Source organism: Epinephelus lanceolatus, chromosome 4 (genome assembly GCF_041903045.1).
Source record: "Epinephelus lanceolatus isolate andai-2023 chromosome 4, ASM4190304v1, whole genome shotgun sequence".
NCBI classification, from domain to species: Eukaryota; Metazoa; Chordata; class Actinopteri; order Perciformes; family Serranidae; genus Epinephelus; species Epinephelus lanceolatus.
In genome coordinates this window covers 14,223,881-14,250,093 of record NC_135737.1, presented here as the reverse complement: position 1 = coordinate 14,250,093, position 26,213 = coordinate 14,223,881, and the positions used below count along the sequence as shown (strand labels likewise).

Here is a 26,213-nt window from a genome sequence, read left to right as displayed (position 1 = left end):
CCCTTTATTTTCTGTGTTTGGGATGCTTATGGGTGTGTACCCCCACAGCACTCAGGTGAGGTTAGGGGTTTATAAAAAGGCAATGACCAGGTCTTAGACTTTAATCACCTTGTGACCCTTATGCTGGGAACCACCAATTTAAATAGCTGTGTCTCTTTTTTTTTTTTATCATCGAAACCACAAAGATACATAAAATAAAAACCTCCGATGATTAAGAAAAAAATCCCTCTCTACAATAGTTTATATTCAATCTGATGAAATGATTCTTTTTATGAATTTCTTCCTAGAAATCAGCTAAATGAAACTGCAGCCATATAAGTCACATTATCTCACCTCCTTGGTTGAGTAATCGAAGAAATGCAATGTTTTATGAATAAAGATGAGACCTAACATGGGCATTTTGCAGTGTATGCTCCTTTTCGTCGCCATGGCCCTCCAGTCGAGGCCAAGAGGAGATCTGTTTCAGCAGAACATTATATATGCTACCACGGGCCAGTGGACAGTTCAGTTCACTTAAATCATCTGAATTATTCACCAGAAAATCTGAAACACTGCATTAGCTCACCACAGCTACACACCACAGTGTGTGTGTGTGAGTAAATTATGAATGTGCATGTCATCATCATCATTGTCACCGTATGTGTAATAATCTACATAAAATAAAAAAAGAAAAACATTAAACAATAGTCTTCAAACAATGTTGACACTAATCTTCCTCGGGGATTGTGATGAAGCATGCAAGCGTTGGTGTTTTCTTAATACCAGTGGGGTAGAGACAGTCTGCAGATCAAAAGGCTTGAGTCAGACTTAATTAAAAAATATATTAATCGTGTGTATTTTTTTTTTTTGTAATTACCCCCATGCATAATAGTGCAGCTAATTGATTCATTAAGAATCACAGCAGTCACTCTGGTTCTCTGTGGTGTAAAAGAGGAAAGGGAGAAAGAACATGAGAATAAATATAACTTCAAAGAAGAAGAAATAAAATACTAACAGGGTTTAATATAACACACAACATACAGACCTGATGCTTCACAAAACAGCCTGAATAAATGATGTTTTACAACATACATTAGTCATATGTGCAGGTGGTGTTGACAAACAAAAACATGAAGTTGGTGCTGAATTCATACTTGAATATACAGTGCCACCTGCTGGTCAGTAAGGGACATTTCATATATTTTATTTTAATAACACGGCTTTGACAAACAATTCCAACGGAAGCCAAAAACATGTGACTCATGTATTTATTCAGTATTTAAACATTTGGTTACTGTGCGCCTCTTAAGAGCATGGATGGATTACTGAATGGGCCTATCAGGCACTGGCCCAGGGGCCCAAAGTTTCAGGGCCCCCTCTGGCCTTCATCTGCAAAATGTCACTTACTGTCAGACTTTAATGGCTACAAAGAAACACGAAAACACAACAAAGAGACACACAATGACTACAAAGAGATACAAAAGGGCTGTAAAGAGACACAGTAGCCCTTTTTACACAGAGTTCGTGCTATAAGGCTATGAAGTCCCTTTAATTAGGCTGCCTTTGCATTTTTAAATAGAACCAAACTCCAGCAGCATCATGCCACACACGAATGTGTTTTCAGATAGCATGCTGGTATCCTGGAAGCAAAAGAGGCATGATGGGAGTGACATGTAACACAACAGCCTCCAGTGGGACATATAACATGTAAGTCGCCAGCGGTTTCAATAACAATGGCAGAACACAGCAATAACAATCATTTACCGTCCCTCTGCTTGCAGGGTAAGGCGGTCCTGGACCTCATTGTCTTTTTTAATTAGCTGCTAACTGCTGCTACCTGCTTTTTAAATCTTCCAATGGTGGGTCACAAACATAACACAACGTCAAAATGTCACACCTGTCCTGTCTGTGGTCCCATCCCACCTGCTGTTCCTTTTAACACAGACGTCACTTCTGCACTGTTATTAGCTTCACTGCCCGCTTAAAGGCAAGACAACTTTATCTCCCCTTACCGCGATCATACTGTTAATAAAGAATGGTGAGGCGTGAATAACAGCGTGACATTCCTGCCTAGAACAGGCAGTGTAAAAGGGACTAAGCAGAGATGCATAATGACTACAAAGAGATGCAAAACATCAAAAAGAGGATAAACAACTATAAAATCTGTGTGTCTTGCTCCTGGGTTGCCTTTTGCACAACTGTGCCCAGAGGCCCATTGTCTCATAATCCGCCCATGCTTGAGAGGGTAATGGTTAAGTGCACAGCAGTTAGTGTTACACTGAAAACTGATTAAAAAAAAACACAGCAACCCACAAAACCAATACATCACCAAACATCCATTCTACCTCTGTGAAAACACACATATCTACAAAAGACCACTTTCATTGTCATAAAAAAAACGTTTCCATAGAAATTGACTTATTCAGGCAGCATGAAGGGCCTCAACCTAAACCAGCCAGACCCGTTACATTTTTGGTGAGGCTCATTTGAAAATATGGAAAGTCTGCAGCCACATTAAACATCTCTTCAAAAATAATATTTGGCCTGTAAAATCATGAATGTACTTTCTATTAGAATCCACTGGATAATAATATGCAAAAACAATGATATGTACACTGAGAACACTTTAGCAATATCATAAAAGAATAACAGCTCCATGTCAACTCCTGACAACTCTTCAACAGTTTTCGGTGCTTCTTTGATGTAGCCGCAGACAACTCTGCTCCAGTAATGAGAAGTTGATTTTGCTCTGATTGAAGCAGCCCTTTTCTAAATTGAGCAATCATGGGTTTGCTGACAGCATACAGCTACACTGACCTCGCTGATGAATGGACTGAACAGTCACTGTTTGCATTCTGATTAGTAACCAGCCAATGAGTCAGAAAAGTCAATGTCTGACTGGAACACAGCTGAGCAAAAACAGCAGTGAATATCACCGTTTTGTAACCTTTGGATAGACAGGCAGAGCTTGACAGAAGAGGTTTAGCATAGCACAGAGTTGTAGCTTTACTAAAAAAAATATCCTGCAGCAGAGCCAGTACAAATGATGTCTTCTAGAAAGATTTATCCCTGTCAGCGTGGCCAAAATGAATACTGAGACTTCTCCTTCAACTCTCGACTGACAGATCAAAACCATTTCTCAAGCCCTGCAGCAATACAGCCTTTTCATAATCACACAGACACATTCCTGTCAAACAACAAGTGTGAAGCAGTGAAGCTCAGTTTTTTTCAGATGGTCCTCTGCACCAGTTTGACCATCATCAAGAGACCACTTAGCAGAGAGATTTTGGTCGAACCTTTGGGAAAAGCTAGAAAGAAACAAACAAAACCATTAACAGTCATGTTTTTTTCTGCATTTTGGTAAGAAAATTGTTCAACCCTTTGTTTAGAAATTGGTATCTTACCCCAAAATAGTTGTTTGGAACAAAGCCCTCCCTGCCACAGAGTGAGGCCCACCACCAATCTGACCCTTCAGGTTTCCGCAGGATGGTGACCATGTCTCCGTCTTTAAAGCTCAGCTCATCAGCCGACTGGGCCGGGTAGCTCCACAGAGCATACAACACCCCGCTGTTCTCCACACCCATGGCCTCCTCCACACCTGGTATTACAAAGAAAATATTATGTGTTGACATGATTAACACTGACTGTACCAGAAAATGATAGTTTGAACTGATGATCAGGGAGACCGGTGATGCTTCTTGACAAAAACAAGAAAAGATAAAATAAGGCGAAAAAATATCAAAGCATCTATTTAGAAATTCTCAAACAACTCATGCAGTATAATCCAAGTCTCATTTATCCAGCTGTATGCCCAGTAGTCCCCCAACAAATACCTGTTTCTGACTGAGAACTGAACTAAAAGTCAAACTTTTCAACGCTCTCCTCAAAGACTCAAGACTCCATTGACATAAACAGTAACTTAACCTCACTCAACACAGGAGCTGCTGGTCTACCACTGCCTCTGAGTTAGTTTGTCTTGTTACAGTCACACAATAACACAAGCAAACCATCAACTGAGGCAGCGGTAGACCAACAGCTCCTGTGTTCAGTGAGGTAATATTACTGTTTTTGTCAATGGAGTCTGGCTTTGAAGAGAGCACAGATAAGTTTCACTTTTAGTTCTGTTCCTTGTCAAAAAAGGGCTCTCTGTTTGATTAGTACTGAGTGCATTACTGGGTAAATGAGACTTGGATTATACTGTATTAATTGTTTGAGAGTTTGTAAAATGGATGTCTTCATATAGTTTTGCTTTTAAACGCAGCCCCCTGTGACTTTTGTTAATCAAGAATTCTCTCGGTTTTTGAATTCTTTATTACCTGAGATGTGAGAACAACAAAGTTTTCTTCACAAATTCAACACAACGCTGGGTCAGTAATTAATATACAAATCATATGGTTTGTTTTTTGGGAGAGTGAAGCATTTCATTTAAGTATTACTACAGTACTTGATTTACTTACATAGACAGTTTGCCCAAGAACACATGCAAAGTGTTGTAAACAGACTTTCATAGTCTCAAGCCTTGCAAACATGCAGCTTTGGTATGAAATGGTCATATGTTAGGATGCCAAATATTACAACAAAAATTCCATATAATTACAGAACCCTATATGTTACATTTAAGTTACTTGAAATGAAAATGTTGGCTAAGAGTCATAAATATATTTTGAGTTTTACGATGGGTATTTTAGCATCAGCTTTATTAAGTGGATGTGTGTGAATGACTGATGGTAGACTAGGCTTAAACCCATCACATTCAATAAGTGGTTAAAAGAGCAAAGGTCAGAGCTCCAGTAAATGCACCAACTGTCAAATGATGTCATTTTATAATTCACTGTATTATGTTTGACTTTTAGCAATTAATAGTACAGTCTCATAGGGTGTGTGCATGAATGTGTGTGCTGATGCATGTGTGGGTGTAATTGCCTCACCCCTAAGGAAGCTCTCACACTCTTCATACCCAACAGCGTAGGGGTCACACTTCTGGGAGGCGATAGCACCGTCACTCTCTGTCATGGCCATGACTGCAGCTCCATTCCTCACCAAAAACTCACACAGAGGCCGGTCATTACAAGAAGCTGAGCAATGCAGCGGAGTCCTGTGGGCCAAAGAACAAACAGTTCATAAATGAAACAGCACAGGGTTGCTGTTCTGAAAATATCATGAACCTCACAATGCCATTAACAAAACACACTGACATACCACCTTTTGTATACGGTGTTACACAAAAACTTCAAAGGAGGCCAAAGACAATTCGACAGGCAGTAGTGGAAGAATTATTCACATCCTTTACTTAAGTAAAAGTACTAATATCACACTGGGAAATCCTCCGCTACAAGTAAAAGTCCTGCATACAAAACCTAACTTAAAGGTCTAGTGTGCAGGATTTAGTGGCATCTAGCGGTAAGGTTGCAGAATTACAATGGCCAATGAAAAAACACGAAAATGAGATGGCCCTATCGAGAGCAAGTGTTTGGTTTGTCTGTTCTGGGCTAATGTAAAAACAGCATGGCAGACTCCATATTTCATTTTTAGATAAAAAGTTAATTCTAAGGTAACAAAAACACAACGATTCTTATTTTTTTAGGTGATAAACCAATGAAAACATAGTTTTGAATATAATACTCCATTTCTGCCAATAGATGCCCCTAAATCCTACACACCAGAATTTTGAGTACAAGTATTTAGTTATATTCCACCACTGGAGAGAGGAAAGAGGTAGAAAAGAATAAGCAGGTATTTACCAGCCATGGCTGTCAGGTGCGCTGACATTGGCTCCAATGCGAACCAGAAAGTCCACCACATTGTAATGTCCCCCACAGATGGCATTGTGGAGAGCAGTGATGCCTTCATCATTGGGTTGGCTAGGGTCTTGCACCTATGGAGGACATTTTACAGCAGAGTGGATATATCAGCTACAAGAATTCTTAAATTGTTTTTCATCAAGAAAGCATGATGTTAAATAAAGAGGTGTTTCTTCAACTGTCTTGATTTGCTTATCTTCCTTCCAAAACTATTGTCAGGATCACCTGGAGCCAGCTCTTAACCCCCAATGGCTAAAATAGAAGTACTGCATGAGCAACTTCCAGACAAATGTATTTCTCTGTAAAGAAGAAGCAGCAGGGGTCTGCTGAATAAGGAAATGCAGGCTCAGCAAACCTTCCCTCAGAGAATTAAAGTTAAATGTCACACATATTTTCAGTGCTTCTTAAAGTCTAAATCCAGAACTGGAGCATAAACTTTGACACCACACTCTGCTGTCTGAGTTCACAGTTCGAATTGAGTTGAATGAGTTTTTACCCTATACATTTTTTTATGGAGGCTGCTGATGTAAGCTAAAAGGAATTGGTCTTCGTGGCAAACACTGCAATAACAACTGCAAAGTGCACTATTGTGATTATTTTATTCTATCTATCTATCTATCTATCTATCTTACATTTTTTACTTTTTTGCAAATGTCTTTGAATTGATTTCCCCATTGTTTGATGATTTTGCTTCCCTTATTTAATCAAAGCTTCATGTTTATTGAAAAAATATAGAATTATTCGTGCAATTGGCTTAGTATTTTAGATATGATTAACATCACTATCAGTAGCAGCAGAGTAATAGTAGTTGTTTCAGTGGCAGTATATATAAGGTATATGTATAGTAGTATACACACAAACCTCCTGCACCGCCCTCTGCACTGTCTCCAGCTCTCCAACCAACGCTCCATCCAACAGCAGGACGAGTGGGCTGAGTCGAGCTCGCTTCCCAGAACTTCTGTGTTCCCGTTTGGACTGCCGTAGGATGGAATGGTAGTTCTGAAGGGACAAAAAGGATCCCATCTTGTATAAAGTAAAACACTTGATTGCAGAGAGTGACATCCATCACAGGGTTTTAAAACAAAATGTAAAAGTAGCTGTTTTATAATGAGAATAGTTGACAGATAATGTTGACATAAAAAAATGTGGATTTGCAGTGTGTTGAATTCATAATAATTAATAAGTGGCTGTATCACATTTCAACCAATTTAGAGGCTTTTTTCACAATTCAACACGTTTGACCAGAGATTATTACATCATTAGTTTCTCTAAGACAGTTTCTTACTTTGAAATCAGGAAGCACCGAGGGTTCAGGTAGACGGGCAGGAGGTGTAGCAAAGTCCTCCTCTTCTGAGGAGCCGCTAGTCTCGCTACCATGCTCCCCCTTGTGGCGGTGTTCCTTCCTGCGAAACAGCTTGTCGATGAGATTTTTGTACTGGTTGGGCTGGTAGTGGGAGGCCCTCTTCATGGGCTGTGAGTGGTCCACCGAGCCTCGTCTCTTCAGGGCTCGAGGGATTTCTGCCCGGATGCGGAGCAGCTCCTCCAGGTTGGGAATCTCCTGGCTCTGGGCCTCAGGAGCCACCACTGGCTGTAGCCTGGTGGGGCTGAGGGGCCGGGGAGCAGGGGGCGCACCCTCCCTTCTGTCCTCTGGCATGCTGGGATTCTCCGAAATCACAGGCATGTGATGAACAAAGTCGAGCCGCTCTAACTCTGCATCTATATCCCCTGAGTTCAGCGCTGCAAAGATACCAAACCACAGTTGTAGAGCAAAGTTAGTAGATGAAAGATCCTGTGAATGTGGTGAGTACCAGAGTGTGTTTGAAGATGTTAAATACCATCACTATATATGGCTGGCTGTCTCAGCTCAGGTGGGTGTTGCAGAGGCAGGGGCACAGGTTGATGGAAGAATTCCCTTGGGATGGGTACAGGTGGTGGGTAAGGTGCCATATCAGCTTCTCCTCCCAGGACTCTGGGATGGCGGGTTGCCATTGCTCCCCAGTGGGGATTTTGGAGACGCATGATGACAGAAAGAGGGATGGGCTTTTGCTGACGAGACTGAGTAGAAGTCGGGGGAATGGAAATACGGGAGATGATGGGCTGAGGGTGGTAAGGGGAGTGGACTGGGGATGAAACATCTGGAGGTACTGCTATACGTGTGTTACGAGGGAGAGATCCATGGGAATACTTGAGTGGCTGAGAGCGAGGATCCTGGAAGAAAAAGGGGAGGGATCATTTCTGATCTAATCCCAATCCATTGAATGAGATGACTGCGTACAGCAAATGTATTGTGTAGCTCAGTTTTCATCAACAACCTACTTGCTCAGCACAGGCTGTCTGTCATGCACTTTTACGTACTCTTACTGTTACATACATCTACACTCTTGCATATACATACAAAAAGCAATGCACCACAATTCATATAACCCACCTAATTGTGAGGCAGTAATTTTTATAAAACCCCATGTCAACAGGAAGGCTGTGATCACTTGACCAATGTGTTGACTTGAGAAAAGATGGAAGTAGTATAAAGAGGGAAAGTCTGCTTAAGAAGGTAGGTTGCGAAGATGGATGGGTCAAACAAATACAGGACTCTCCCCTAGGAGACAAGTGTTCGTTTCCTATGTGAAACCAAGTGAAGTTTGAGTTATTTAAAGCACATCGTCGACATGTTTCTTTTTCTAAATTTAACCTACGTAACTTTACCTACCTAAACGTAACCTCCATAAGTTTACTTTCCTAAACCTAACCTATGTAACTTTACTAGCCTAAACCTAACCTATCAAACTTTGTTTACCTAAACCTAATCTACGTAACTTTATGTTATGTACAGAGTCATTCGTGGGATGCTAATTTGTTAGACATCATACAAACTGTCGTATGTGCTTTTTCTGAAGTTATCATATGAACTGGGGTGTCGGTAGCATAGTGCTGGCGATGCCTCCCTGCAGCGGTCACAGGCTTGACTCCGGCTTGCAACCCTTTGCTGCATGTCAACCCCCACTCTCTCTCCCACCCCATTTCACTCTTTTGACTCCATTTTGTCCTGCTATTAAAGGCAAAAAGCCCAAAAAATAATCTTTAATAATAATTATTTGAGCCAAAAGGAAAATGAACGCTTTACTTAGAGTCATCAGGTGTACAATTTGGAGGTAGGGAACTATTTCCTGAGACAACTTAACAAACCAGAAACATGGTACTGACCATGTGTTACACTGCTTTTAGCAGTTTTGATGGTTTTCTGGTTTAGTGCCAAAAATGGACTAATGTGTCTTTTAAAAATAACAATGCTATGACTAAGTTTTTGAGTTCAAGAGGCTAATGAAATTCTTATCCCCACTCTCAGTCTATAAGCCACTTCATCCTGTTCTTATCTGTAAAAACAATGTCACATGACTTGTAGTAACTCCCATTTAGAGAATATCTGCAGCTTCTGAAGAACTCCAGGAAATGGCTTAACATGGATTTAAGAAAAAAGTTTTGAGTGACAACAGAAGCCATCTAAATAAATCTCTCACAGTAGGCCTACCTATTTGAAAGCCTCTCTGTGAACACCACCCACCTTTTTGGGGCTCGGGGCTGGAGGAGGGCCATCGAGGTTGGATTCTCTCCAGCTGCTATTTGGCACAGACGGCCGTAGCCACTCTGTCTCTGCAACAGGAAAGTGTTAAGTTAGAAAACAGAGAGCGCATACAGTACAGGCAGTGTGCCAGTGCTCCTTAGGTCTTGTAATTGCACAACATCACATACAAAATAAAAGTTGAGAAAGTAGCAGAATCAACCAACTGTCATAGGTATGGTGAGGTTTCTTCTCGTAGGACGCGTCTAGATCTGTCTCATTCCACTTGCCAGGGCTCTTCTGCCCCTGCACCCCCTCGTCTGGGAGAGAGAGGGAGAGAGAGAGAGATTAAGAGAGATAGCGAAAAAAATTAAGGGCAAAAGAAACAAAACAGTGCCAGACAGAGGAAAGCATTACAAAAGGAAGCTTAAAAGGAATGGTACTTTATAGGCAAGTATTTCTCCAAGACTCTTTGTTTGTATAGTCGAAAAATCTCTTTAAGAACACTGTGACATTAAACCCAGAGCAATTACACTCTTTGCAGGGGTATTTCTGTAGCGAAGCTTTGTTTTGAATGTTTAAAAAGAGGGGGTATTTTTCTATATTCTTGTCTGAACTGAAGAGTCTACTAAACTGTATACCTCTGAAGCCCATTGATAGCATTTTTTTGTGTTCGCCAAAGTTCAGTCATACTAACAGCTGGCTTCCAGAGCTCCACGCATGCCTCCAGCAAAAACACAGACTGTGGTTCATTAACATAAAATATAACTTTTCATAAACCACTACTCTAAGCGGCAGCATCGTAAATACTGCCCTACTTGACACACATAAGTATCAAGCTAAGCAACACAAAAAACTGATTCATCACCAGAAGAGAAAAGACCAACACTGAGGGACAGTTCAGAAATTCTGTTTCAAATGGTGCATTGTCATCATGCACATAACAACACATCTGTAACTGTACCATTCAGCCAAGGAGTAGACTGCTTTTGTTACCAAAAGTATCCCTTTTTCAGGAATGAGGTAATGTGTAATTTATTTATTCCCATGATAATTACATATGTCTGCAGGGTTTAGTTGGCCCACAACTTCTGTCTAACTGATTTAACTACAGCCACTTACCAGGTTGCTTGAAACCACCAAAATTTCGAGGGAGCGTGTTGGACATGGGATGATCAAAAGACAAAGGAGAGCGGCTTCTGTCTGAACGAGGCGACCTACGGCCCATTGAGTTGCTGTCATGAGGGCTCAGCAGGTTGGAGGAGGAGTGAAGCTGGGGAGACCAAGGTGGCTGGTCAAAAGAAGCTGCTGTAGGGCTTGGAGAAGAGCATCTATCCATGTAACTGATTGAGCCTCGTGGGCTCCTGTCGTAACGAGAGGGGGAATTGCGCCTTGGGGTGTGAGGTGACTGTCTGGGGCTCTGCTGGCTGTATGGGTAGCTGTCGGATCCGGATCGAGGAACTGGAGAGCGTGAGTTCCTTTGGATCTTAGGGGATGAGAGTGGGCTGGTGGTGTAAACAGAGGGGGAGGATGGGCTGGTGGTGTAAATAGAGGGGGAGGACGGTGTAGTTTTATTGCTGGAGAGGACAGAGTCCAAAGTGCGGTAAGTTGTTGAACTGGGGGAGAATGGCTTAGAGTTGGTGCTGCCATTATTGCTGCTACTTGACTCCCTTGTGATGGAGGTGTTGGACAGGAGGGTGGACTGAGGCTTCTCTCTATAGATTGAGGAGCTGGTCTGAAGAGAAAATGCATTTGTCAGAAGTAAATATTACAAGGAATGACTATACTGCTGTGCTGGGTAGTAAGATGTGCAAATTATTTCATTTTAACAAAGATAACGCAACACTTACTTTGTTGGCATTCAACAACTCCTGCACAAAAGGGTCTTTGACAGTTCGCCAATGGAAAAGACTCATGTAATACTATTGTTTAATTTTGGGTAATATAACAAGAAGTCTGGATCTTAAGTCAACAGAGGAACATCTCCGACAAGCCAGACAGCGTTGGAGAAAACTGATTTGTAACGTGAAGCTGCTTTATTCAGTGTTTTAACCGGTTTGAGTCAGCTGGTCCATTTGTTTTAGAGAGGAAGAGACCTCTGTGGATAATTCTGCTCTTGTCAAAACCTCGTGAATAATGAACACTGAAGAAATTCTAGAGAATTTTCAGTTGGTTGCATTCTGCAATCATCCCCAGGATTACATTTTAGCTTTAAAGAAAAACTGATGAAAGAAGCCGGCTACTGGAAAAATCAGAAGCTAGTGGCATGCTGAAGGCTAGCTATGAGAGAGACACTCTTACACAGAATAAATCTGTGTCATACTGTTGCAAACAAACATCTACAACAAGGAAATTGGTTTTGGAGGTCTGTGTATGTGTGTGTACCTCAGAGCCAGACTCTGTGGTGTTTTTGTTGGAGGAGGCCTCCTTCAGCAGGGAGTTGAACTCTCTGGATAACTCATCTGCTGTAGCCAGCGATGCATTAAGGTCATCATTTATCGTCTGGACTGAATAAAAGCACCACAGACAATTAGCATAGCATACTACTTCCATGTGCACAAATACATGCTGAGCCACACAGAGACCTAGACAATGACAAATCAAGGGTTTGCAGAGACTCACACAGCATGCTGCTGCCAAAGCTCGTCTGAGAAGTCATGGCTGTGAGGTAGCAGCGTCCGGCTCCTGAAAAAGGAAACACAACATAGCTGTTAGGAGAACAATCTCACACAACATTCAACTGACTTTTTTTACAAACTCATGAGATTGATTCCCATTCCGCACTTAAAACATCATATAGGCCTGGGCATGCCCACATCAGCGATAAAATTCAACAAAGATTGGTTGGCTGCACTCTCTGCCCTCTGGCTCCTTCTCATTCCATTTGACTGAACCTTCGACTTTTAGTGTGATACCATAAAATCAGACTTTCTGTAGCTTCAAACTGAAAACACTAAGGAGTGTTTAATACTACCCTTTCTCTCATGCTACAGGCTCCCAGCCATCACCCCTTCAGGCGCTCTGACAAAAGATGCAACATTCTGTGAACACAACCTGAAAGCCTGTCATGTCTGAACAAGTCAGCATGTTTGCGTCCTTTGGCAACTTAAAATGCATGCTTGAAAGGACTGATGTCTCGGATCACACCACTAAGTGACATCACAACCTTTACAACCCCTTTTAGGAAAACTGGTCCTGCTTGATGACTCAGCCACATTATCTGTCATGCCAGGACTTCCTGTTTAACATCACATGTTAAACATTTGTTTAAAAGACAAATTTCTGACAGACAGACAAACAGGTGTCATGCACAGCTAATTGAATGGAAGTGGGTGACAGTTTATAGTAATAAGGCAGACAGCTGTGTATGTCAGCATGTTAGTTAATCCAAACTGGATGCAAAATGGTAAACAAATAATGTGTTAAGGCTAGAGAATCACTGCATACCTAATGATCACTTTAAATATATGCATGGGAAATAATAAGTCACTGCTAAAAATTCCTGGTTCGCTGTTCTGCTTATTAATATACTCTACATGTGACAGCAATAGCTATCCGATATTGAAAAAATAAATACTTTAGGCAGAGACATAGCTCATCTGGGATTTAGTAGAGACCTTAAAATTAAGTGCAATACCTTGATGAATTTCCCAGTGTTATAACATCCAAATAAAACAAGAAAAGCTAACTGCTCCATGACATCTTCTTCATCAACTTAAAATACAAAATATTAGTGCATTGCTTTTAAATACAGTAAAGCCTTAATACTTTGGAGAACCTTTCGTTGGTTAGTCTAAACCTAATATGTTATTTCCATTAGACAATACATATGTGCATGTTTGGGCAAATGAAAAATTAAACATTAAATGTACAGTACAGGCCAAAAGTTTGGACACACCTTCTCATTCAATGCGTTTTCTTTATTTTCATGACTATTTACATTGTAGATTCTCACTGAAGGCATCAAAACTATGAATGAACACATGTGGAGTTATGTACTTAACAAAAAAAGGTGAAATAACTGAAAACATGTTTTATATTCTAGTTTCTTCAAAATAGCCACCCTTTGCTCTGATTACTACTTTGCACACTCTTGGCATTCTCTTGATGAGCTTCAAGAGGTAGTCACCTGAAATGGTTTCCACTTCACAGGTGTGCCTTATCAGGGTTAATTAGTGGAATTTCTTGCTTTATCAATGGGGTTGGGACCATCAATTGTGTTGTGCAGAAGTCAGGTTAATACACAGCCGACAGCCCTATTGGACAACTGTTAAAATTCATATTATGGCAAGAACCAATCAGCTAACTAAAGAAAAACGAGTGGCCATCATTACTTTAAGAAATGAAGGTCAGTCAGTCCGGAAAATTGCAAAAACTTTAAATGTGTCCCCAAGTGGAGTCGCAAAAACCATCAAGCGCTACAACGAAACTGGCACACATGAGGACCGACCCAGGAAAGGAAGACCAAGAGTCACCTCTGCTTCTGAGGATAAGTTCATCCGAGTCACCAGCCTCAGAAATCGCAAGTTAACAGCAGCTCAGATCAGAGACCAGATGAATGCCACACAGAGTTCTAGCAGCAGACCCATCTCTAGAACAACTGTTAAGAGGAGACTGCGCGAATCAGGCCTTAATGGTCAAATAGCTTCTAGGAAACCACTGCTAAGGAGAGGCAACAAGCAGAAGAGATTTGTTTGGGCCAAGAAACACAAGGAATGGACATTAGACCAGTGGAAATCTGTGCTTTGGTCTGATGAGTCCAAATTTGAGATCTTTGGTTCCAACCGCCGTGTCTTTGTGAGACGCAGAAAAGGTGAACGGATGGATTCCACATGCCTGGTTCCCACTGTGAAGCATGGAGGAGGAGGTGTGATGGTGTGGGGGTGTTTTGCTGGTGACACTGTTGGGGATTTATTCAAAATTGAAGACACACTGAACCAGCATGGCTACCACAGCATCCTGCAGCGACATGCCATCCCATCCAGTTTGCGTTTAGTTGGACGATCATTTATTTTTCAACAGGACAATGACCCCAAACACACCTCCAGGCTGTGTAAGGGCTATTTGACCAAGAAGGAGAGCGATGGAGTGCTGCGGCAGATGACCTGGCCTCCACAGTCACCGGACCTGAACCCAATCGAGATGGTTTGGGGTGAGCTGGACCGCAGAGTGAAGGCAAAGGGGCCAACAAGTGCTAAACACCTCTGGGAACTCCTTCAAGACTGTTGGAAAACCATTTCAGGTGACTACCTCTTGAAGCTCATGGAGAGAATGCCAAGAGTGTGCAAAGCAGTAATCAGAGCAAAGGGTGGCTATTTTGAAGAAACTAGAATATAAAACATGTTTTCAGTTATTTCACCTTTTTTTGTTAAGTACATAACTCCACATGTGTTCATTCATAGTTTTGATGCCTTCAGTGAGAATCTACAATGTAAATAGTCATGAAAATAAAGAAAACACATTGAATGAGAAGGTGTGTCCAAACTTTTGGCCTGTACTGTATGTTTATCTAAGTGTGTTCAGCCACCCTAACACACCTGTCTACCATTTACAATCCTGCCCTAGTTTAATGACCATGCAGGTATATTTTCATAGACAGACAGAGATGAGGTCAGTCTCTGGCCCATGCAGAACAAGGAATCTACTGTTGCTGATGATTCAACTGCTGGGCCTGCTGTGTGACCACTCAACATTTCAGTGAGCTATTTTGGTATGTTTCCCACTTCAAAAGCAAACCAAGGCTACTCTTAAACTGTATTATACTGTTGATTTGTTGTGCTTATTGTGTTACAGACATTACTCTGGAAGAAGATGTTGTAATTTACTGTTTTCTTGTACGCATTATGCCTTAACGTGCCTTGTGTACATGTTCTTCAGGTAGAGATACCAGAGTAACCTTTATTTACTACAGGCTGTATGTCTTAAACCATAAAAAAGATATACACACACCACCTTCCGACAACTCCAAAGCTGTCTTCTTAAGTTGTGTCTTTCTTATATAGAAAAGGAAACATGTTACACATAGGAGGCCAGTGTATGACAGATTTGTAGTTGCTTGAAAGGTATTATTTTCCTTTCAATGGTGTTTCCTCCACCTGTGGCTCTTTGTTAAATTACATTAAATACATCACAGACTGTATCGTTTCTATCTGTACAAGATGAACAGAGATGACATTGCTATTGATCTTACTTTGGGAAAGACATAGCAGGCTCCTTTCACAGGGAGTCTGCAGTAGGCCTTAGAAGAAGAAGAAGCCATTCAGAAGTCTTCAATTTAAATTTGTGAGGTGTTAATTGCCACAAACATTTTTTTCTAACCTCATTTATCCAACTTTTAATCTCTAAACCTAACACTGAACCTATTTCTTAACTTAATACTTGCACTGACCCGTTGGCAAAATATAGATGACCCTGACTCACTGTTATTAGACCTGATACAACTAGTGGACATAGACATCATCAAAACTAAACCAAGCTCAGACAACATTCGATAACACATCATTCTTAGCCCCCACCAGCAGTTGAACATTAGCCAGGGCCACAGTGAAACGTTTGTTATGTTGGGTCATCAGATTAAGGTGAACAGCACAGCGACATAACACTCTTCACACTGTGTGCTGAGCTGTACTGTAGCGGGAAACCGGCATGTCTCAGTTGGGCCTGGTCACAGACTCACATTCCTCACCACACCTCCCAGTGACACATTCACCTCACACACACAGTCTGGGACGCTTATCTCTGTCATGAGCAACTAACGTAAAGAGAGATTACACTCTCACTGACTCACAAATGTGAATCACTCACTCACTGAACTCTCACCTTCCTGCCCTGCAATTCATTCACCCCACCCCTTCCTTGTTTTCTCTTCACTGGTACTGTGACTTTTACTGTTTGTGTTACACTGTTGTTACTGGCACACTGTCAATACACCATCAAAACTATATTTTATTTATTTATTTAATACATATTTTTGACTTGTTTATCAAATTTATTCTTCTCTTTACTCAAGCCTTATTCCATTGTTAATGTGTCTTAACACTAAGTACCTCCTAAAAGAACAGGTGTATAAGCATATACTCAAAATGGCTAACTGAGTTATTGTCAGCTTACAGTGTATTTTAAAAGGATCATTCACAGCGAATAGGCTACACTTCCCATTTGACTTTATACTTCTTGTTCTATTATTTCCCATTATATTGTGTTGTGTTGTCATTTTGACTCTGGATTTACCCTTTGTTGCCATTAGATGTTGGTTTTGGGTGATAGATTAGAATCTTTATATAATCTTGTTTTATGTCTACTTTTAAAAAAGAAAATTTGACAGCTTGTGCCTGCAATTTGCATCCAGACTTTCTTTGCTTTACTTATCAGCACATTTCATTACTGAGCAAACAAACTGCAGTAAGGTAAACTTAGCCTGGGCTTGACCTTGTAAAACAAAGGTTTCAAGAAGAGAAGCATATTTAAAAAAACATATAGTAAATATCTTTTTAGAACAGGCACTATACATGCAGTTATCACAAAGAGTATCAACAGAGGCAACTTAGCCTATACCTTAAAGTACACACACAGTAGAAAGCGTGTGTTGGTCTTGAAGTACTGAAACACAGAAACATAAATCATCTGAAAATTTAAAGTGGACTGACAGCTTGTGGCCACTGCAGCGGTGCTGTTGTCTATTCCAGGCTTGCTGATCTGCAGCTGCACTTTGGTCGCTTTCTTAAAAAGAACTTTCTTGGAAAACGTCATGTGCACTTTTGTCCAGTCCTTTCCAGTACTGTGATTACAGTGTCAGCTGGTTCAACCATTTTAACATGCAACAATTAGCTCTCTCGAGTGGTAGAGCCAAGATGGAAGCCACAAGATGAAACCACGAAGGAGCACTTAACAAAACTGCCTTTGCACACTGGACTTTAAGCATTTGGGAACTCAGAAACTTTGTAAACGGATAGTCAGAAAAGCAGAGAGATCCTGCGGGAAGCATCAGGGACATTTAAGGATTGAAGACAATAATCATTAGCTTTGCAGAATGCCAGGGTGTGTCTGACCAAGAATACAAGTGGCCCCTCCCTCTCTCCTTTTCCTTTTATGACCTCCAACAATTCCAGATTACACATCTAACTGTTTCTCTAGTTTGTGCTGAACTCTACAAGTCATGCATTCATTTCCTCCCCCTCTTGTTGGTCCCTCCTTCATATCCTTCCTTCAGAACTTTCAGGCCTTGTCTCTGTCCACTCCTGGTAGGGAACTTGGCTCAGACTAAATATTAGAAACAAAATCCTCAGACACAATGAAACACTTCCCTCTGTGGCTTGCTTTCAATTTTCTTTGGAAAAAAAAGGAAAAACTAAATCTGGCTGTGTGTCATCATTCAGACAACACAAACTAACTAATGTCCCACAGGAGAATGAACCTCTTACCGTACACACACTCTTCTCTGGTTCCAGTGAAAAACACTTAAAAATGAATTTCCAGACGCTTTCTGAACAGCTCTCGTACAGCTCAATATCCACAGTGTCATTGGTTTGAAATCCCTTGATGGTACTGACATGCCATGAGTAGAATGTCAAAGATAAAATCGGAGTAAATGTTTACATTGGCTCACCACTATCTCATGTAATGGGAATCCATCTGCAATGGGCTGTGGACATTCCTGGATTTTGACAGGAGATTAAGGCTAATTGTACAATAACAAGTCGGAGGTATTGTGAAATTATTGTGTCAAACATTGTAATTCGGTGTCATGGTGTTCTAGGAAGGGGATCAAACTGTAAATGGTTTTTATCTTTCAACTACGGAAAGAGGATTTCCTAAAAAAATTAACTGTATCACCTCAGATCTGACAGATTGTAAAACTATGACCAAACTACAATGCAGTAATGAGCTGTATTGACATTTTCCCAACTACATGACCTGTTTAATTAAATGACTAATGCTGAGTGCTGAAATCCATGCTGAAATATACCTACCATGAACGTCTATAGAGAAATCATATCATCTAATTACACACTCCAACAACTGTAAGCTTCTCAGACACAAGAACTCCACCCAAAGTACTTTTATGATGCATACACCCGCAACTCCGACCTAGTTAGTCACTGAAATGCCTTCTGCTTTCACGAACAAGCAAATGAGTATGCATGCGCACGAACACACATAGTACATCCTATTCAAGACAGCAACTGTCACTGCCAAAAACAACATGCCTAAGACAACCTGCAGCTCTTGTGACCTTCTCAAGCTGAGAATAACAATCAGTCTCTGCAGACACTAAGGGTACACAAACAATGGACCAAAGGACATTTTTGACATGATAACAAATAATCCGTGAGCAATACAAGTTGTCTTAAGTCTTCTTTTGGTTCTTGATTCTGCAGACTCTCCTTTGGAATAGTAGCCTCTAGCACTATCCCAGCTACCCTCCACCTCTAGAGCAAAACTGCTCTCCACAGCATGTGATGTGCCTCTGGAATCTCTCAGTGCGACACAACATAACAGACATTTCTGGCAAGTTACATGCCCAGTCTGGTGCCTGCACTGTGCCATGCTCACACCAAGGTGCAAAGAGCACAAAGCAGGGCCATGACCAAGGAATGACAGGTGGTTTACCTGCTTGCATGTATGAGCATGCATGCATTTGATGACTTCGGAGAAAGGTGACTTACAGGTGTTTTGGTGACGGTAGAAAAAGTTTGTTGGAGACAGGTTACAGCAAGCGCATCACACAATGCAGCCCAGCTGGTTTTTGAGACCCAGAGCAACACACACAAGTTGGATAGAGGCCATTTAAATCCTGCTCCAGCAGGAAGGTTTGGTCTACTTACAGATTAGCAGCACTGCTAATAGGTTAAGCAAATAACTGACACATTTGAACTTGTAACTTGCAGTCACAAGATTCAGTGCATAAGGAATTCTCTTAATGTGAGGATGTTTTTTCTTTATCACAGCACAACTTAAAATCACCATAAATAGTATTCGTCTACAACAATAAGGGGAACATTCAAAGATAATATCGCATAAAAATCATAAAGATACCATTCTAACTGATAAGATCACTATTAAATCACTATTAATGATGTCACAAAGCCCCATAAATGACTGCTCTGGCTGTATGTGATGTCAGTTAACTGGTGAGCTGCACATTGGTCAATCAATGTCCAACAGCTGGCTGTTGCACTGGAGCTTTCCCTCTGTGGGTGCAGACTGCGAGGCATGCCAGGCAGGGATAGTAACATCTGATTTTCATTAGTTTGAGAACAAGCTCCTCCTCGCATTCAAGACCCCTCACAATAAACGAGAGAACCATGGAAAGAACCATTCATAGGGGAAAAAGGCGTTTTCACGACTGTACTGAACTTGAGATTACCAACACCAACAAATTCGACTTTTTAAAACTCTACACCCAAAGACCTATTCAAAGTCGTACAACGCAGATCTTAAGACAAACATTCTTCTTCACCTCTAACAGTGTTTCCCACGCAGATAGGTGCGCACGCTACGGAGTGATTTAAAACACTTCCTTACCTCAAAAATGAGATCCTTGGTGATTTTCTGTCCCAAAGTCGAGAGGAAAGTAGAGCACTGTTCAAAGTTCCTTGTCTTCCTGATTCTGAAGTCGGGTTGCTCGCACTGTGTTTCTCTCTTGTGGCGATTGCTCCAGACATTTAGTCATAGCTCCGCAGCTACTGAGCGGAGTTATTTTGGCTCAGAGTCCAGCCCCTCTGGCTCTCTGCGCTGTTGTAACCCGAGCCAGGTGTTTCTGCCACAGCTGGCTCAGGTGAAGCATACCATCACATTTGAGCTAACACTTTTAATTGACGGGTATGTAAAGAAGACGTAGTCTATAGGCGACGTTACATAATTTACCACAGGCACAGACAGCTTCATTGGTAATGGTATCCATTATAAGTGGTGGCAGACTTATGGGCTAGATTAATTTACCACGCAGTGTATAAAGAAATTAAAATGAGCTCCACCCAGTCGCAACAATGACATTAATTAACACACTAATGCACCAATAATCAAAATCCAATAATATAGATATTATTCTGAAATGGGCCACTCTGCATAATCAGTACTCTTATTTTTGGTAGGCTATATTTAGATGCTTTTACGTAGGAGTTTGAATGCAGGTCATGTCCTGTAATGTGTCCTTGAGTGCTTAGAACGGCGCCTATGAATACAATTCATTATTATTATTGTTATCATTATTATTATCATTGTCATTATTATTACATATTCTAAAATATAGGCCTACTGTGACAATAAAATATTATAGTTTTACACATTTATATGGCAAATGTGCAATATGTTCAACCTATGTTATAACCATGAACACAAATTCATTTTGTTTTACATTATCATGAACACTTTGATACAGATTTATGAAACACTGACCATGTAACTGTACAGTACCACGTTTAAATGGTTGTAATACATGATGCATGTGCAGTATGACCTATACAGTGGTAGGCTGTGGTAGGCTACAAGCATCACAACAATACAGGATGTAGTGGAGACTAGATATAGATTATGGTTGTGTCTTTACAGTAGGCCTATATTGAATATTCAGCAGCTCTTGTTTTACCTGAAACCTTATATGTCATACATTAATGCCTGGACCAGATGGGAGTTTAGGAATGATGGAGAGTAAGTAAACTACATTTATTTAAGTAGTATAGCCTACTACATTAGACTACATTTTTTGGCTATGTACTTTACTTGAGTATTTCCATTTTCTGCTACTTTATACTTTTACTCCACTACATTTTAGACACAAAGATTGTACTTTTTACTTGACCACATCAAAATATTTTAACACGATATATAATCAATAAATAAACTGATGTATTGGTATGGATGAAGATCAGACTTTATTGATCCATTGGTGAAATTCACAAGCTACCCAGCATAAAACAAAAAATAAACCCCTCCTTTACCAGCTGCAACATGATACACATTTATACATTATAACTATACGTAAATTAACATACATTATTCTGAAATGGGCTGTACTGCATGATGAAACCTTTTTTGTGCCGTGAATAAAATTAGTAAAATTATTGCTGATACTTTTTTACTTTTACTTAAGTAATATTTTGAATGCAGGACTTTTACTTGTAACAGAGTATTTCTACATTGGGGAATTGCTATTTTTACTGAAATAAAAGATCCCAATATGGCCTCCCACCACTGCATTTAAAGAATTATTAAAATGAATACAGTGCCACTCTCTAAATAATGTTGGTGTTAAAATCAGATAAGGACCAAAGCTTACCCAATATTTAGGTACCCTGTCACCGGGCTACATTAATGACTGTGAGATCAAAAATCAACATGACCTTTACCCATGAAACATCAGTGTCTACCTGGGTTCTCTATCAAGTAAGTCCACATTTTTTAAAGAAAGTGACTCAACTAATAAAGTGTTGGCCTGGTACACATTGAGGGCAGAGGGCAAACTGGGTTTAGCAGTTCAGACAAATATGTTGAGTTTTAGAGTTTTAATGATAATAATAATAATAATAATAATAATAATAATAATAATGATAATGACAATGACTATTGTTTTTATTCATAAATAATGAATAAGTGAAGCTTTTCTATCATAAAATATACTTTCAGAGGTGTTTTGCCGAGATAAAGCAAAGATTTTTCTTGTGACGAGAGCCCTTGAATTAGCCTATATTCTACGGCACTGCTTATGGCTTGTGCAAACGTCATTGTCACGTGGGCGGGTTTGTCTATCATTTAACGTCATCGCGTCGTCCTACATGTCCCGCCCTACGCTGGCGAGGTGTTTCCGCCAAGATGGTTGTTGGTGCCTTCCCTATCGCCAAGCTCCTCTACCTCGGAGTGAGGCAGATGAGCAAGCCTGTAGCGAACAGAATAAAAGCAGGAGCTCGGAGAAGCGAGTTCTTTAAGAATTACATCTGCCTGCCACCGGCACAGAGTGAGTAACCGAGCTAACGGCTACCAATGACCGCTAGTTGCAGTGTCAGACACCCGGACGAGGGATAAAGCGAGGAGAGCTACGCCAGCCAATGAGATTGTAGTTGTCGAGACCGCTTAACCAATCATTTTCACGGGTTCATCGGCTCGACAAGTAGCAGCCAGGCAAGCTAGAAGAGGGCGGGTCTTGTGTGTCATTGAACAGGTTGTATGAAGCCAGCACCCTGAATGCCTTTTGAAAAGGCACTGTGCCCTCTTGTTTAGACACACTTGTCAGTTAAGTCGTACTAAACGCTGCTTAAATACAAGGTAAAACTAATGTGATATAATGTTATTCAAACTGTATGTTTAGGAGAGAGCTTGTCTCAAGAGCACTGAATACAAAAGCCTTTTTCTCTCTAACTAGTCATTTTCAGTTTCATTTAAACTGAGACACATTGGATTTGATAATTCGAAGAACTATCTCATTGTAAAAATTGAGATAGACTATTTTTTTATACCCATACGATACTTTATATATTACATTCTAGCATATTATTTTATACAGCTGTACTTTATTTTATCATAATATTTATAGCATATATATATATATATATATATATATATATGTTGCTTCCTTTCACCTTGCTCTATGTCTAATAAGCCATACTTATCATAGTGTACTATTATATACTAATGTAAATGTTTTTACATCAGTAATCACACTACTGTGACTTTACCTTGACATTTTTGCCTCCAGTGCTTCATTTTAGTGTAATATACATCTCATTATTTATTTTGTATACTCTCTATATTCATCTATATTGCTATCCTTGTGCTGCTGCAACAACCAAATGTCTGTGCTAGGGATCAGTCGAAGTTTATCTTATATTTTACAGCTGGTGGTGGTTGTTAAGGGCTTGGCATCAGTTACAGACTACAAAATGATTCCTGACTTATTTGAATTAATGCCAATAAGCTGTGCTGGAGAGGTTTAGTGTTCGTTTAAGCTCACTACACAGTCAGCTGTACACTCCCAACAGAATGTGAACAAATGCATCTTGTTGCATTCTCACATGTATTTCAAACTATTTACTTGATATCATCTGAAGCAAAATTGCAAACATTCAAATAACATATCAAAAGTCAAAATTGAACTGCACATAGTTTGTTCTTTGTCCTCACAGTTTACCACTGGGTTGAGATGAGAACGAAGATGCGGATCATGGGCTTCCGGGGTTCCACCATTAAGCCCCTGAATGAGGAGGCGGCTGCAGAGCTGGGTGCAGAGTTGCTGGGAGAGACAATCATCTTCCTTATTGGTGGTGGATGCATGGTGCTGGAGTACAGCAGGCAGGCTGCTAACTCTCGTCGCAAAGAAGAGGAGCAGAATGAGACCATCACAAGCTTACAGACTCAAATAGCAGAACTAACGCTAACTACAGAGACTCTAGATGCTCAGCTGAGAGAGATCAACAGGCACCTGCTGTCCTTTCCTGTTCCCAACAAAAAGTGATTAAATTAGTTCTTTGCTACATGGTGTGATCCTGTTTGTTGGTCTGTGTGTGAAGGGACAAGTGTGCATTAACGTAGTACTACCATGTACAGCTGGAGTATGATCCTGCTTCACACACCGTCCTCTGCCCATTACGTTGGATGGAAGAGGTGGAAATAAGCATATCAGTGCGCTGTGGATTTAGGTGCCATTACATTAGCTCATGTTTTGAGCAGCTAGTTGTAAAGGGGTATTACTATGATATTCATAGTGTTAATTTATGGTTGATCTTGCATGACCATGATCAAGTTGATTGTACATAAAGATTTACAATAAAATGTAATGGCATCCTTAAAGTTAATATATTTTATGACAGCTCCAGTGATCCTCATTGACATTAATCCCATAGGAAACTCTGATTTTCATGCTTAATGAGATATATGTAAATGAGAAATATTTTGTGCATTTGACTGAAGGCCAAAAATGGACAACAAAAACAAACAAACATCAAGTCACATGCTCTGATTATTTTTAGGACTGTCTGGCCCTTCAGTCCCCATATTGAATTAACACTGTAAATCACTTTTATGGTTCATATGCATTGGATGTGGTGACAACTGTACAAAGTATGGTGTAAAATAAAATAGTGTGCTGTCTGTAAAAAGAGTTTTTTGTCCCCTTACACGCAAGTAAAGAGAATACAAACTTTACTGAAAATTAGGAATTGAGCCCAAATCACCCCCAGTTGGTATCACTCCAAATTATTTGTTTACATGGTACCTCACTTAATGTAAGTAAACTGTAAACTATATGATATCTATTTACGTGGTGGAAAATGACTACATACATTTACTCAAATACTGTACTTAGGTACAATTTTGAGGTAATTTCTATTTTCTGCTTCAGTAACAATTTTAATTCATGACTTTTACTTTTCTACAGTCTGGCAGTGTTGTGAGAAAGACTTGGGTCTTTAAAGGAGTAAGGCCACAATGTAGAAATACTCACATTACATGCTACATTTACACAAGTAAAAGTTCAAAAGTATATGCATCAGCAAATACTAAAGTACAAAAAGTTAAAGTACTTAAAATGTAGAATACCTATGATAATATGTAATAATATACAGTACAGGCCAAAAGTTTGGACACACCTTCTCATTCAATGTGTTTTCTTTATTTTCATGACTATTTACATTGTAGATTCTCACTGAAGGCATCAAAACTATGAATGAACACATGTGGAGTTATGTACTTAACAAAAAAAGGTGAAATAACTGAAAACATGTTTTATATTCTAGTTTCTTCAAAATAGCCACCCTTTGCTCTGATTACTGCTTTGCACACTCTTGGCATTCTCTCCATGAGCTTCAAGAGGTAGTCACCCGAAATGGTTTTCCAACAGTCTTGAAGGAGTTCCCAGAGGTGTTTAGCACTTGTTGGCCGCTTTGCCTTCACTCTGCGGTCCAGCTCACCCCAAACCATCTCGATTGGGTTCAGGTCCAGTGACTGTGGAGGCCAGGTCATCTGCCGCAGCACTCCATCACTCTCCTTCTTGGTCAAATAGCCCTTACACAGCCTGGAGGTGTGTTTGGGGTCATTGTCCTGTTGAAAAATAAATGATCGTCCAACTAAACGCAAACCGGATGGGATGGCATGTCGCTGCAGGATGCTGTGGTAGCCATGCTGGTTCAGTGTGCCTTCAATTTTGAATAAATCCCCAACAGTGTCACTAGCAAAACACCCCCACACCATCACACCTCCTCCTCCATGCTTCACAGTGGGAACCAGGCATGTGGAATCCATCCGTTCACCTTTTCTGCGTCTCACAAAGACACGGCGGTTGGAACCAAAGATCTCAAATTTGGACTCATCAGACCAAAGCACAGATTTCCACTGGTCTAATGTCCATTCCTTGTGTTTCTTGCCCCAAACAAATCTCTTCTGCTTGTTGCCTCTCCTTAGCAGTGGTTTCCTAGCAGCTATTTGACCATGAAGGCCTGATTCGCGCAGTCTCCTCTTAACAGTTGTTCTAGAGATGGGTCTGCTGCTAGAACTCTATGTGGCATTCATCTGGTCTCTGAGCTGAGCTGCTGTTAACTTGTGATTTCTGAGGCTGGTGACTCGGATGAACTTATCCTCAGAAGCAGAGGTGACTCTTGGTCTTCCTTTCCTGGGTCAGTCCTCATGTGTGCCAGTTTCGTTGTGGCGCTTGATGGTTTTTGCGACTCCACTTGGGGACACATTTAAAGTTTTTGCAATTTTCCGGACTGACTGACCTTCATTTCTTAAAGTAATGATGGCCACTCGTTTTTCTTTAGTTAGCTGATTGGTTCTTGCCATAATATGAATTTTAACAGTTGTCCAATAGGGCTGTCGGCTGTGTATTAACCTGACTTCTGCACAACACAACTGATGGTCCCAACCCCATTGATAAAGCAAGAAATTCCACT

General features: G+C 40.5%; 2 protein-coding genes across 3 annotated transcripts; one reads left to right on the top strand and one right to left on the bottom strand.

Annotated features, from left to right (window-relative positions):
- Positions 1-982: 982 nt before the first annotated feature.
- ppp1r13l (protein phosphatase 1, regulatory subunit 13 like) lies at positions 983-20,072 on the bottom strand. Of its 2 annotated transcripts, none has more exons than XM_033632003.2 (13): positions 19,861-20,072; positions 11,959-12,021; positions 11,722-11,843; positions 10,459-11,071; positions 9,564-9,656; positions 9,340-9,428; positions 7,616-7,988; positions 7,066-7,517; positions 6,642-6,779; positions 5,721-5,854; positions 4,908-5,074; positions 3,384-3,577; positions 983-3,287 (listed from the first exon to the last, which is right to left on the bottom strand). In XM_033632003.2, the coding sequence occupies exons 2-13, from the start codon at positions 11,993-11,995 to the stop codon at positions 3,252-3,254; spliced, it is 2,448 nt and encodes an 815-aa protein (XP_033487894.1). In that variant the 5' UTR covers positions 11,996-12,021; positions 19,861-20,072; the 3' UTR covers positions 983-3,251. The 2 variants fall into 2 exon arrangements, with proteins under 2 accessions (XP_033487894.1, XP_033487895.1); XM_033632004.2 differs by lacking the exon at positions 19,861-20,072 and adding an exon at positions 17,757-17,901.
- A 2,045-nt stretch (positions 20,073-22,117) lies between these two features.
- Positions 22,118-24,425, top strand: opa3 (outer mitochondrial membrane lipid metabolism regulator OPA3). Its single transcript, XM_033630870.2, has 2 exons — positions 22,118-22,288; positions 23,454-24,425. The coding sequence occupies exons 1-2, from the start codon at positions 22,147-22,149 to the stop codon at positions 23,780-23,782; spliced, it is 471 nt and encodes a 156-aa protein (XP_033486761.1). The 5' UTR covers positions 22,118-22,146; the 3' UTR covers positions 23,783-24,425.
- Positions 24,426-26,213: the final 1,788 nt, after the last annotated feature.